The sequence below is a fragment of the Egretta garzetta genome, unplaced genomic scaffold, assembly GCF_000687185.1.
Source record: "Egretta garzetta isolate BGI_Z169 unplaced genomic scaffold, ASM68718v1 scaffold486, whole genome shotgun sequence".
Classification (NCBI taxonomy): domain Eukaryota; kingdom Metazoa; phylum Chordata; class Aves; order Pelecaniformes; family Ardeidae; genus Egretta; species Egretta garzetta.
Genome location: NW_009260126.1, coordinates 617155 through 631076, shown reverse-complemented (window position 1 = coordinate 631076; position 13922 = coordinate 617155). Strand labels below are relative to the sequence as shown.

Below are 13922 nucleotides of genomic sequence, written 5' to 3'. Positions count from 1 at the left end.
CCCGCCGGGCTTGGTGAGAGAGCCAGGCCGTGGGGCGGGGTGGTGTGGGGTGGTTTTCTGAATGCCGTCCGGTGCCCGCGCTTCCCTCAGGGGCTGGTTACGGCCTTCCGAGTCAGAATGCCTCTAGCAGGTACTCTTTAGTTTTAAAAGTCTCCGAACAACAAAATTGTGTAAGATTATCGTCCTGAAAGAGAGACAGATTATGGTTTGCGAAATGTCTAGTGAGGATAACGCTGCAAAATGCCCCAGTAACTCTACTTCTGCGTTTAAAAGCCCTTTACTTGCAATGAAAAGAAACGTTTCACCACCTAAATGATCATTTTTAGTCTGCAATTTCCTACAAAAACTTTCACTTTGTTACACTGTTCATTGGTAATTTTGTTGAAGTAACTGAAAATGGAGATACTTAAAAAGCTGTTAGCTGCACACTTCCTCAGCTCTAAAATCAATATGTGTAGACCTTTGCTCATTGTATGTTCACTTCTCTAGGTTGGGTGATAATGAAGAAAAATCCCTACTGAATCATTTTCTTTTCCTTTCACATCCTTCAGAAATAGTATGGTACCTCTCCAGAGAGTTAAACCCTCTTTTTTTTTTTTTTTTTTTTAAGCTGTTTCCTTGGAAGAAGTTCGGGAACTGACACTGCCCGTTCCTTGAGGAGAGCGGGCAGCGAATCCCTCGTTAGGTTTCCCTGGCTCAGAGCAGGTTGGCGCCGTGGGCAGCTGCTCCTGTGGGCACCTTGCTGCTCAGGAGGGGCCCACGCGCAGGGTGGGCCGGGTGCCAGAGCTGGAGCAGCCCCGGGTCTGTGCCGCATGCACGTGCTTAGCCCAGACAGCTCCGGTTTATTGAAATATTCCTGGAAGAACAGGCTTGTGGAGGTAACGGTGCTGGTGTGGCGCTCGAGAGCATCTCCATACGCCAGAGAATACTGCCCGATGCGAGAGCTGTACCTTCTGATGCATTTCAAGTGCCTCTAGATCAGTTTCCCACCTTCTGCCTTTTAAAGGGCTCTAAATAAAATGCGTCATGGAGAAGCAGCTTCATGTATTGCTCTATGGGTATTGATCAACCGTCTGGGAAAAGAAACTTGTCGGCTTTGCCTTTAGGAAAGCAACGAGCTGAAGCAGATCCATGTTCAGTTTGTTGTGTCTGGTTGTACTCTTTTTTTTCTTTTTTTTCTTTTTTTTCTTTTTTTTTTTTTTTGTTCCATAAACCATTTGAAATACTAGTAAGGGTTCCCTTCAAGCATTTATCATTTTTGGTTCATGATCAAGTGAGCGTTACATGAATTATCTGTATGGCCATGTAATTTCCATTAACAGTAATAGTAATTGTAAGCATGTAGAAAGAGGATGGCTTATCCTATGATCCTGCCTATTATCAAGTAGTTAACTGATTAAGGTTAGGATACTGCAAGCCACTTCATACCATCGGTGAACTCTCTGCAACCCCATTATCTTCATTAGGCTTGTGTGGGTATAATTAATTGGTGTTTAGTTAACAGTTGTGTTGAATGAAAAGAATTTAGTTCTATTTCTCTTATTTTTATTGGCCCCATGGTGCTAACAGGCTAAAGTGTAATTAAAAACTCTCTAATCAAAGTATGTTTAGCAAGCCCCACGGAGCAAACCCAGTGAGGAGAAGCCTGTGATTGGTATGACTCTGGCCTTTGAGAAATGACCAAGTACAAATGACACCCTATAGTAGTTCTTTTTTTGTTTTTAAGCAATGAAGATGCTTCACTTACATCAACATGTACATTTAAAATGTACAAAACCAGCTGCATAAACTGGCAATCATCACCTTCCTAGGGGAGTCCAGTAACACCATATTTGGCCATCTTCTCAACAGATTTTCTCCAAAAATCTTTAGATTGTATAGCATTTTGGGTAGATAGAGAAATGGGTTTTGTGTTTCTTTCGAGAGCAGCTGTACATAATTTCTTATCACCTATTGCCTTCAGTATAACTCCTGTGCCAGGAAATGAATTATGGTCGGCTATTCCTCATTTATGATACCGTGTTGTGTGCAGTCCTTCTTTTCGCAAGATGCTTTGTGTCTTATTTGAGTATTTATATGTGGTACTAATCTGGGGCACTCTAAACCCAAGGTTAGTATGGCATGCCTAAGTGTTACCTGAAGGATTTGCTTTTTGCTGTTCTAAAATGTTGCTTTAAAGATATAAACTTGCCCCTTAAATCGGTTAAGATTATGGTCTCACTGCTGTCTGTGTTCTTGTAGGATTTTGCAGAAGAGTAATGTGTGCTCATTCCACTGACAGGGTCTTCTTTGAAGTCAAGTTTCAGTACATAAAAACTGCATGACATTCCAATAAAATTGGGATTGCCTTTTTAGCTTGGCGATACAAATACTCTTGTACAAGTACATTGATGTTCCTGAGGCATTTTAATTTCTTAAATAAAAAAGGCTTTTAAATTTTTTTCTTTTTACACCTAAAATGCTTCTGTAGTTTTTCTTTTAATTCTTAATATTCTGTGTTGTATAAAGGATAAACTCCAGTAACAAAGCTAAATGTAACTTTATGTATAAGAGTAAACAACAGCTTTAGTCCTAGGATGCGGCCGAACATAACATTTAGGTTGGGCTTTGAGTCTAGAAAAAAACCTCCAATAACTTGAGTAATATATCTACTGGATATTTGGAAATTTCTAATAATTATTTAGGGGTGTTTTTTCCCCCTCTAGCATTATTATTTTAATTTCCAGAGTACTCATATAAGGCTTCATTTGCCTTGAGTAATCGTTCTCCGCTCCAATGGTTACTTCAAGTTGAGTGGGTTTTAGTACTAATTTCTTCTAAAGTTTGAGGATTCTTCCTGTGGGTCTGTTCAGCCCCTGCTGTGCGAGGGTGAATGTGGGAGCAGAAAGGCTTTGATTTATCATTCTAACTCTAAAGGTGATTTGGAATGCAGAGTATTTAAAGACAAGTTTTTGAGCTGATTTTTGCATTTACAGATTGTCCTCAAATTTCTGTGATGTAACTGACTTTTGTAGTGTGTAGATTTTTTTAATGTAATGCACAGGTTATTGATGAATGCTAGGTTTAGTCTCGGATATCAGGAGTTTACTACATGGGATTTTTTGTGCTTGCATTTTGAAGTAGCTGTTAGGAATGTTGAGGCAGTATTGAAGCCTACCTAGCTCAGGGACCCTGACATGGTGGATTATAGGGATTTTTGTCAGTATATTGGCAATATCATACTCTGAAATGTTATTACGCTTACAAATATATACAGAGTCGGAATGCTAGCAGGCTTTGTGAAATTCATATTAAATGTTTTCTATGACATGAAAGTAAAATTGTGTGTTTATACATTAATAACTGCATCTGAGGTATTGATACGGTTTCAAAGATGATGAGGCAATGTGGCCATAATACATTTGCAATTTATACAAACCAGCAATCAAACTCAGAGATGAACAGAGAGTTAGAAAAGTGGGAATATGTACTTAAGTTTTACAGTTCTGAGGCTGGGTAATTACCGCTAAAGAAAATCCTACTTTTTACATAAATCAGTGGAATTTATTCTTTATCATCTCTTTCTTTATGGTCAGAATGGTTTTCTTGATGTTCTAGTTTGAACCTACAGTTCAAACAGCAGACAGAAAAAGTAATGTATTATAAGGGAATTACTCTTTTCTACTCTTCTGACCTGTCCGTTGAAATGAGATACCTTTCTGAAAAGAATGATTTGATATCTTTTTTTAAGGTTCTGAGCACTAATGCACCTTTTTTTTTTTGTAAATCTTTCAATTCATTACTCTCACTATAAAGAATTTTGCAGAAGATTTTTTTAAATCTGTATTTTTTTAGCTTCACCCTTCAGGCTTTGCGTCTTCCTCTTTCCTTTTATACTGGATTAGAAACTCCCTACATTTGCTCAACTGTTTGCAAAGCAGTACTCACAGTACCAAATTACAGAAACTTTTGGGGTGGTTGGAAGCAATCTGTAGGTTATCTGTTACTGGTTAGCAGATCAAAGGCTTACATGACTGAGAAGTGAAACCTGGCTAGTGCAGATGAACTGGTGATCTGTGGGATGCATGAAAAATAAGTCTGAAGTCCAAGTTACTTACAAGTATGTAATGGTTGAAGTGAATAGCGCAGGGAGTGAGGAACAGTGTTAATTGAGTTCTCAAGTCTGTAACTTGCTGACAGATTTTAAGAGAAGCTTTTCTGTTTCTTTCCAGGAAAAGTGAAGCTGGTAGCAGAGGGGTTTTAGGTAATTTTTGCATTACTATTGAGAATTGGGGCTTTCCTGCCTTTTTTTTTTTATTATTATTATTTTTTATTTTTTTACTTAAACACATTTTTGGGACAAACTGAGTGTGGAAGAAAGGGAAGAATGACATTTTTTTTCCCCATGGTGTATCTCCTGATTTTTACAACCTTAATCACTTGGGGCATGTCTTGAACTTTTAACCTTCTTTCCCCAGCACTGATGCTGTGAATAATGGACTCTCCTGCCTGACACATAACTGGATTGCAGTTCAAAGTGGATGTCACAAACACTATTGCACCATCTGGAGCAAAAGCTTGACTATCGTTTTGGGATAAGCCCATAAGATCATATGAATTTATAACTGACTGCATTTTTTCCATTGCACTAAACTTAGGTTTCTTTAATTCAAAAATACATTATTTTTTAAAAAAACTCGCCTCCTGTTGCTGGTATTTTTTGAAAAAAACCCCAAAATTTTCAGATTTTGTATGAAAGTTGTATTACATTTACAACCATTTTGATCCTAGTTTTTGCTATAAGCAAGATTTTAATAGTTCCCCTGAGGCTAGGGAAATGCTGTGTGAATTGTGGAGATGAAATTCTCTATTCTCCCCTATTTCCGTTGTTATCCTTAACAGTGTTCTTCAGTACAAGACCTGGTTAAAAAAAAACAACAACAAAAGAAAAAAGAAATATTGCTCCTACATATTCTTAAAAAAATACGCACAGTTTTGAAGCTGGATGTGATTATACACCGAAAAGCTTTTCAGAGTATGACTTCTGAAGAATACGTAATGTTCACAGTTCCATGTAAGATATTCAGCCATATGTTTGAATAATATCCAGCTGATGCAATGCAATGTACCTTATTTTGAAGGAAAAGAATCTGTTGACTGGCGTTTCTGCTTGGGTGTGTATTCACCCACAAACTATTGTTTTTATAAATTCTGTGTACTGATAGAATTGTATTAAAAGCTAGTTGTGTGGCTTTTCTCAAAGCAGCACGTTTTGAGTGAGCTTGAACACCTTTGACTTCCACTGAAAGTTGACGAGACTTGTAAATCCATAGCATTTCTTACAGAATGGCTTGAAATTAAAGAGATCTATGAACATGAGGTCAGTCTGGTGGGTTTGCAGTGTTTTGGAAAAGATGTGACTATTGGAGAAATAGTCAGACACGGTGCATTTGCACAGAGGGGATTAGTTCAGATTTCAAATATCCCTATTTTCTAAAATTAAACGGTGGCTGATGCAGACATAGAGATAGTGACTTGTTTCTAATACAAAACCTCGCTTTGTTTTCTCCTTTAAACATTGATAAACAGGTTTCAAGACTCAAATACATGTGGGAAAATGTAGAAATACTCTCTGTCTGAATGTGACTTGTTTTTGGAAAATATTTTTGGCTCTACATGATGATTGAGAAATATACCAAATAAGTAAGGTAATTAATGTGATGCCATTTAGCAGAAAATGCTGTTTAATATTAAGCCAGTATTTCAGACTTCTAGAGCAGAAGGATACGGCTCTCAAATGAGTTTTCACAAAACTTGAATCTTTCTTTCTTAAAGCTATACTACGACCTAAATTACAAAATCACAATCATTTAGGTAGGAAGCAACCTCTTGAGATCATCTACTCCACCTCCCCTGCTCAAGCAGGGTCAGCTAGAGCAGGTTGCCCAGGACCATGTCCAGCTGGGTTTTGAATATCTCCCCAGAGGGAGACTCCATGACCTCTCTGGGCAACCCGTTCCAGTGTTTGATCATGCTCACAGCAAAAAGCATATTCTTGTCTTACATTGAATGTGCTATTTTTTAATTTATGCCCATTGCCTCTTGTTTTGCCACTGGGCACTACTGAGAGAAGAGCCTGGCTTCCTCCTCTTCGTTTCCTCCCGTCGGATATTTCTACACGTTGATGAGAGCTCCCTGAGCCTTCTCTTCTTCTGGCTGAAGAGTTCCTTCTGTCTGAGCTTCTCCTGTTACAAAAGACACCCCTTAATCATCTTTGTGCCCTGCGCAGGACTCACCCCAGTAAGTCCATGTCTTGCTTGCATTAATTGCGCTGATGGAAATTGCATAACCGTGTTTGGTTATGGTGTATTGACATGGTGTGTTTGATTATATTGGCGTAAGAAAGATTACGGTTTGAAGGAGCATAACTGGAGTTGTGCCTAAGAATAGAGCTGAGTGTCAGACTCTAAATTTCTGTCAGGACTTGTATATTTATTAAAAAACCATATGTGTTATCCACTGGAAAGATTGCCCACTTGCTGTGTATTGCACTCATCGGAATGTACCTTTAGCTGTGATACAGGACTGCTGCTTTCTAGTCTCATTTCTCACAAATAGCTACTGAAAGCAACATGAGGGGAGGAACTCATTGAAAGAATTTTTTGACAGAAACCCCTCTAGAACTGGAAGAAGATAGTGCATTTGCAATTGTACCTTTTGTGAAACGTAGCTAAAGGAATAAGAAGGACAGTATGTAACGCTCATCAGGCTTCAACCAGAAAGCAATCAGTACACCTAATGTGTCCAAACATCTATCATAAAAATCACCACTTTCCCCAGCAAAGAGAGAGGATATATTTATTGTCAACTGCTGATGTCTAGTAATCAAGCCATGAGTAGTACTGAATGTACACAACTGATTTGTCAGAGTGTAAAACCTTCACGTTTTTTGACTCTGCCAGTTTATAAATACTCAGTTACTGGCTCCATTCATGGGGAGGGAAGCAGTCCATCACACACAACCTAGAACGTTCTGGCAGTGCAAGCTGCATGTAAGTAAATAACACAATGAAATTATTTTGAGAAGTGCTTACTGTTGCTCTGTTTTAAAGTTAAGTGGTATCCTAGCACTTACAAGCTTAAATCCGCAAAGGGCTATTGGATCATCTACTCTTGACCTCCTGTGTATACCAAGCACTGCATTGTGTTTTGCATATGATCTACAAGTTGAAAGGGGTTTAGGCTTTAATTTGAGGTGAATTACTGCCTGCTTGCAGCAAAATATCTTAACAAACAACATAGCTCTTAATTTGCAATTTTGTGTTTTAATTCTAGCCATATTCTGCGAGCTTTGACTGTAACAGGCAAGAAAAAGAGCACAGGAACATCTTCATTCCCTGGCTGCTTGTCAGAAGATAGTAGAGCTTATCTTTTGTGTTTCCTACTTATAAATGGTCATTTTTTCAGGACTACCATGAAGTGTTTCTGAAGCTACTGCACTAGTCTGCCCTATAATGCGAGTTCATTCAAAGGCCATGCTGTTTCAGGACAAGCATCAGTAGCAATTACCGCTTCCAGCTTTTCTCTAGAAGTGTGAGTTTTTGTCAAGGGCTCCAGAGTCAGACTGCTAGCTTAAGCTTCAGACACAAAGAGAGATCAGTTATTCTCAGTTTCCTATGTCACAGTTCTTGATGTTGAAGTTTTAGATAGAATTTCCACTCTATTTTTTCACAAACAATTTGTGGGACTGTATGTTTGGAAAAATTGAGCCTATTGCAATTATCGAGTTTTCAAACTATACTTGTGAAAAGAGTAAGAGGAGATAGTGTTTCACATGGCTGCAGAATCCTTTTACTTCACTGCTGCAAACTGTTACAGCATGCAGCAAAAGCTTTAAAGTAGTTCTGAATAAGTTATATAATGGACTTCAGAAATCACTGCTTACTTTAATTGGATACCTATACTATAATTCATTCATCTTATCAGGGAGCAAACCTTGCTGCTTGCAGCTCTGTATAACAAAACGTAACCATGAAATTAGTTCTAATATAGTAGTTCAGTTTCTGAAATACTCGGTGTATAAACAACCTGTGCATCTGCTTCTCTACTTCATGTAATTAAATTAATATAAGTCTGGTTCAATTACAGTGCAAGACTGGAGCCTGGATCTCTCCAGATATCTTATCAGTCACTCTGATTTGGGTGCTTGTAATCTTGTAATACTACATAAAACAGCCACCATGTAGTTGCTTGCCTATGTTGGAGTTCCTTAACAAAGAATAAGGAATTTCCCTATGGTGGTTCCTCAGCAACACAGCATATGAAAAGCCTGTAGTGATCCAGCTGCAGATCCAGCTCTCCATCATTTTCACAAAACTCTAAGAAGCTTCCAAAAGCTATTTATTCATTATGGAATTTATGGTAAAAAGATCTGATGGTTATGACTGTGTGATGGTGTATTATTGGTGACACATGCAGTATATGTATTGCATATGTAGTATAGAAAAAAATGGGATTTGGAAAATGATAAAGGATGAGGGTTTGTGCAGTTTTTCTGATTTTGCTCTGAGTAAATTTTTGCAAGTGTGGGCTTTTTCATGCTTATTTGTACTGTCAGTCAAATAAATGGAGATCTTGATTTCATACAAACTCTCTAGAGCCTACACACTTTAGTGATAAAAAGCATGATGTCTTGGGTGTGCTCTCGAATTGTTCATCAGTGCGTAACATCACGTGTTTGTTAGAAGTGACAGTGTGTGTTTCAGATAAAGAAATGAATTAAATACTGGCCTGACTATTTCTGTTATTTTAATTGTTCTTACGTTCAGAGTGTGATATTTATGTGACCTTCTCTTGGTATAGCATTATTCTATCAGCTGTCACTTCATAAAGCTACAGAGCACAAAACATGGCCTTGTTTGAGTATTTGGCAAGCCACCGTTGCTAGCGAGTGACTAAATCAGGAGGGCATTAAACTCACAGCACTATTCAACAACTCCACCCACTTCCTCAAGCCATTTCAGGTTTTGCCTCAGCATCTTCTGCATGCAGACAATATTCTCAGATTAAAAAGAAATTGCAGTAGTTTGGTTTCTAAGAAATGGAATAGGAAGCGGGGAATATAATATTGTCCTCCAAAGCTGAAGTAAATACATACAAATCCAAAGTAAGCAAGAGAAATACTTCCTTATGCGAATTGGTGTAAACCTTTATGTTGTTTAGCTTCTTAAAAAAGTAATGAAAACATAAAATATGCTGAAAGTGGTGCTTATAAAGCAAGATCATCCAGGAGAGCTGGCCACTGCAAGCTTGCTATATATACACAGATACATCCATATATAGGAGCTGCTTCTTTTTGCCTCCTTGTTCTTGAACTTCCCTAAGAGCTTTCAATTGCTCTGACATTTTCAGCCAAGGAAGTAATAGTTGTTGCTGAGCAGTATTCTACAGGCAATTATCTTATCTGATCGTTGGAGCAATGCCCACTAGAAAGGAACCAATACGATCAAGTTAAACCATTACAGAAAGGCAAGAGAAACAGAGGGAGGAACAAATGGAGGGAAGAGGGGCTCATCTCATTAAGGGGTGCCTGTGCTGCAGGGTTCAGAACAGCAGACAATGAAGTTAGCCTGTAAGACAAAGCTGCGGAGTTGCCTCCTGTAGCTGTTGACAGGTCTGAATCCTCTTTTCCAGAGCCTATTGTGGCTGTAGTGCGAGGCACCTGCAGAAAATGTGCCAAAACTAGGCAGGGAGCACGAGCTTTTCAATAAGCTGTCACCTCTCTCTCCCGTCACCCACCCCTCCAGTTCCCAGCGGGAGAGGAGAAGCCGTACTGAAGAACTAGACTGGAAAACAGTCATGTGATGGGAAAAGGGGTCAGGTATAGACACCTTACTGTTACCAACTTTCTGAGCCTTGTATGATTCAGCTTTCTGGGTAGTTCCTAAGGAGCATTTATTCTTTTTGCTAATACTGCTTTTAAGCTAATTACCTCTAAAAAGCTGCATTATTGGGATAGGCAAGCCACCATATGATTATTGTCAGCAAATACATTTTTAAAAATATTTATCTCTTCTTATTTCTGCTCTAGAAAGAAAGATATGGATTTTGTTTTTGTTAATTCACTGGTAGACGATGATTTGAATACTGCCAAAATTAGCTGTTCACTTGCTCTCAGAGATGAGTCAAAAGATCAAGCCAGGCTTCCTACATGGATTTCTAGACTTGGTATTGTACTTTAAAAATCTACATTTAGAAGTCCATGTTGTTTTAATGTTTCCACAGTATCCTCGAAGGCTACACATACATGTTTAAAAAGAGAATGAAAGCACTTGTGAATACATACACACACACACACACCCCACACAGAGTAGGAACTTACATAATGTATAGATCCCAAAGCATGTACGAAGGAGAGGGTTTTACCCATTGTGTGAACAGACAGTCCTTAAGCGTGTGAGCATATTCATGTGTACTATGTGTGGTGTAACATTCTTTTTCTTTTCTCTGCGTGCACAAATCTTGTTATTGTGTATGCATATTATTATTAGTGTAGAGTTCCTGGAGTCCCAACCAGACCTTTTTATACTAGGCATAGCACAAACACGAGACAGAAGTTTCCTGAAAAGAAACTGAACTGGTTAACAATGGCTGCATCTGCACTGTGGGGCAAAAGTATGTCCTGGTGTAGCCTTATTCTGGCTTTTTGGATGCAAACTTTGCTGCATCGTAGTCAGAGAACAGCAGATTTGTGAAACATCGGATGTAGTCTGAAGGTATGGTCTTCTGGTTTTCCCTGTCAGGTGATGGGTAGAAGTGAAGGGCTTCTCTGTTTGAACTGAGGTCAGGGTTGAGGGGGAAGGTTGGCTTGTTCAACAAACTGAACAGGGAAAGTTTTTTTTTGAGGATACCTTCCATGGGCTGCAGAGCAAGTCTGATGAGTGGCGTTTTGAACCGACATTTCATTCAGCACCTTCATCCCAAGTACCTTATGTGGAAGATCTATTTAAGTTCTTATTACTTTTGTAGTTTATTTTAGAAGGCATAAGTGATAGTCTGTGCAGCTACAGTGTAACAGAATGATTTCCTAACAAATGAAAAAATCTTTTCTTCAGTGGAACAAAAGTGTTGCTGGTAACATGGCCGTTACAGGTTGGGGGACCAAATTCCAAAACCTAAGGCAATACAGTTTTTATCTGGCCCAAGCAAACAGCCCCAGTGCTATATTCTGTAGCTTCCATCGGAGGAAGAAGGAGCTAATGGTTCAAAGGAAATACAAGTAGCATGGATTGGGGCACGTTCATAGGAAGTAGACATAAAATATCTGAGGACTGGACACCCTTCTAAGTCCTGTCCAGTTCTTTATTAAAAAGTCTGTTTGTAATTATTTCATTTTCTCATGTCTCTTATCTCCAAAAAATGGTGCCAGGATTTTGGTCAAGTATTGATAAATCAGGGAAACTCTTCAGTTAAAGAACCTGCAGGAAAAATTGAGTACTAATAAAGTCTGTCAAGGCTGCATACTCTTCTGTATGAATAAATAACTTTTTAGATGTAAATTGCTGCCAGTGGAGACTTAATTAAGATAGGTTGTTAATATGCCTAAGTGGTATTTTTTGACAATCTTCTGTCAAAGGTAATGTGCAACAATTAAATTCTCAGGAAAGAGGAGGTCAGTATTTTCTTACATGTTCATCCTTTTACATTGTTGCAGCGTTTGATAGCTCCGGCAAAAGGTTGCAGGCTTACTGGATTAGGTACCTATTCTTGGATGTAACAGAAAAGAACAAAAATACAACAAATATGCTTAGAGCAATCAGATGAATATGTGATTGTGTATCTCTCTGTTCCAGGGTGGGTTATGCATACTTTCCCTTTCAGATGTCCCCTTAGGCATGTTGCAGGTAAGATTGCATTTAGTTGTTTGTTCACTCACCAACACACTCCCCAAAAGGCAAGAGTTTGCGTCTGATTGTTTAAGACCTTGCTTCTGCTTTGAACATGTCTAGTTCCCTTGGAAAAACATTCTCTGCATCCCCATCCCCCTTTAGAGAAAACAAGTGAACTATTCATGCAAAAAAGTGTGTGTGTGGTTGGGAGAGTGGGGGAGCGTGCAATGCCACCGACAAACCCTATTGAAATGCATTGGCTGTTCATTTACATTCACACTTTTTTTAATAAAAATGTTAACTAATGATGTTAAATGCTTTGCCAAAGGTCCTGGCGGGTCAGTTGCCGAAGTGCCATTTCTGCCTAATTAGGGCTCTTGTGGCAGCCCAGGGGCCTCCTGATGCAGTGGGTGACAAGCCGGGAGCTGACAGCTTCAATCGGCTCCAACAGGAAGGTTGGGCTGGTCATGTTTTCTAACTCAGCCAGGTGTTAGCTGAATGTAGGGGGGGTCTTGGCCAGACCTGAGCATTCGTTTGATCTTCCCTTCTTTCACTTGCTCTATTTTGAGCTCTTCCCTTTGCCTGTCCCGTCTTGTGTCAAGGTCAAGAATGAGCTTGACTAAATCAGCAATTTCATTTATCTCTGGGAGATCATTAGCAGTCCTTCTCCCTCCCCTCCCCAAATAAACCTTAGGCACTGGTGCAGAAACAGCACTGGTTCCAGAAACCAGGCACCAGACAGTCCAGATAGGAAAAGAAGAAGGAATACATGCAGATCCTTCCATAAATAAAATCTTTTCTACTTCTCTGTTGCCAACATGTTCCTTTTTATTAATATGTATTAAATATCTGCATCAAAACAGCTGGAGTAACACTCAAAAACATAAAATGCTTCCACAATCACAAAAAAAAAAAGCCTAGAACATTTCAAAAATTTTATTTCATCACTACTCTAGTGAAAGTAATTTCTTAAAAAACAGCAAGAAAAACAGAATAAAGTTTTCCTTTGACCTCACCTGTTTCTTAGTAGCACACGGACCATATTCATATGTGGCCACATGCTTTTGATAGTTGGCCAGTTTTAGGTGTCTTGGCAGCTGACGACTGTAAAATGGGATCTTCAACATATTGGGGAATTGGCTTTTTAAAATTGATATCTTCACTTGGTTAATCAAGAGCACTTTGACTTCAGCTGAGTTATGCTAGTTTATGTTAACTGAGAAAATAACCCTTAAAACATAAAAACATTGCTGACTATTGTATAACTAACTCAGGATTTCAAAATGCTTTACCAAGAAATGGCACAAAATATTAGGCTGATCAAGTTGAAATCATTTACTAGATTTCTTTAATCTAAGATGAATCTAATTTTCAGAAGATGTTCTGGTTTGGGGATCTTACAACTAGATTTAAACTTCTCAGTTCAAGCTGATGAATTTAACTGTTCCCTATTTACGTATAAGTCAGCACATGCAAGAATGACTTCAGCCTCTATGGAATGAGAGCACTGCTGAAGTAGAAGGTGGCAGTTGGATAATAACAGACAACTGATTAATAATGCTCAATAATATTAAGGACTGGAAACACTACAGGAAATTATATCACTTGATAGCTGTAGTCATAATGTAATGATAGGGTATGGGTTGTTTTTTTTTAACAGGAAGACTATAAGAGGAAACAGTTGCATCCTCTTATTAATGATGTTAAACACTTTTTTTTTTTTTTCTTTAATTTGCCCTTCTCTCTGATCCAAAAGACAACTGAAAAGAAATTCAGCTCTGGAGAAAACAAACACTCTTCTGTTGTATTCAGTGAAATTTTAGCTACGAAACAGTAAAAAATTGGAACTGACAGCTGAGCAGCAGTTATACTTTCTAAGAGCAAGAACTATAGAAGTGTAATTCCATTCCAATATTTTAATAAAAATCAATTTTCGGCGTGGACAACTATTGCAGCAGCAAGATATTCCAAACAAGGAGACCTAAAAGTTGTGTTACATAGTTTATTATGACAATACTCCTACCTTTCAGAAGAGATTAATACTGAAATGTAATG

The 13922-nt window shown here is 38.5% G+C and overlaps 1 protein-coding gene across 1 annotated transcript in view; it reads right to left on the bottom strand.

Moving 5' to 3' along the window:
* The window catches only part of ENO4 (enolase 4), a 31920-nt gene extending 18926 nt beyond the window's left edge, over window positions 1-12994 (bottom strand). Inside the window, 1 exon segment of the mRNA XM_035896900.1 lies at window positions 12884-12994. Within this exon segment, the coding sequence (XP_035752793.1) occupies window positions 12884-12994 (111 nt within the window).
* Between the last annotated feature and the right edge of the window lie 928 nt (window positions 12995-13922).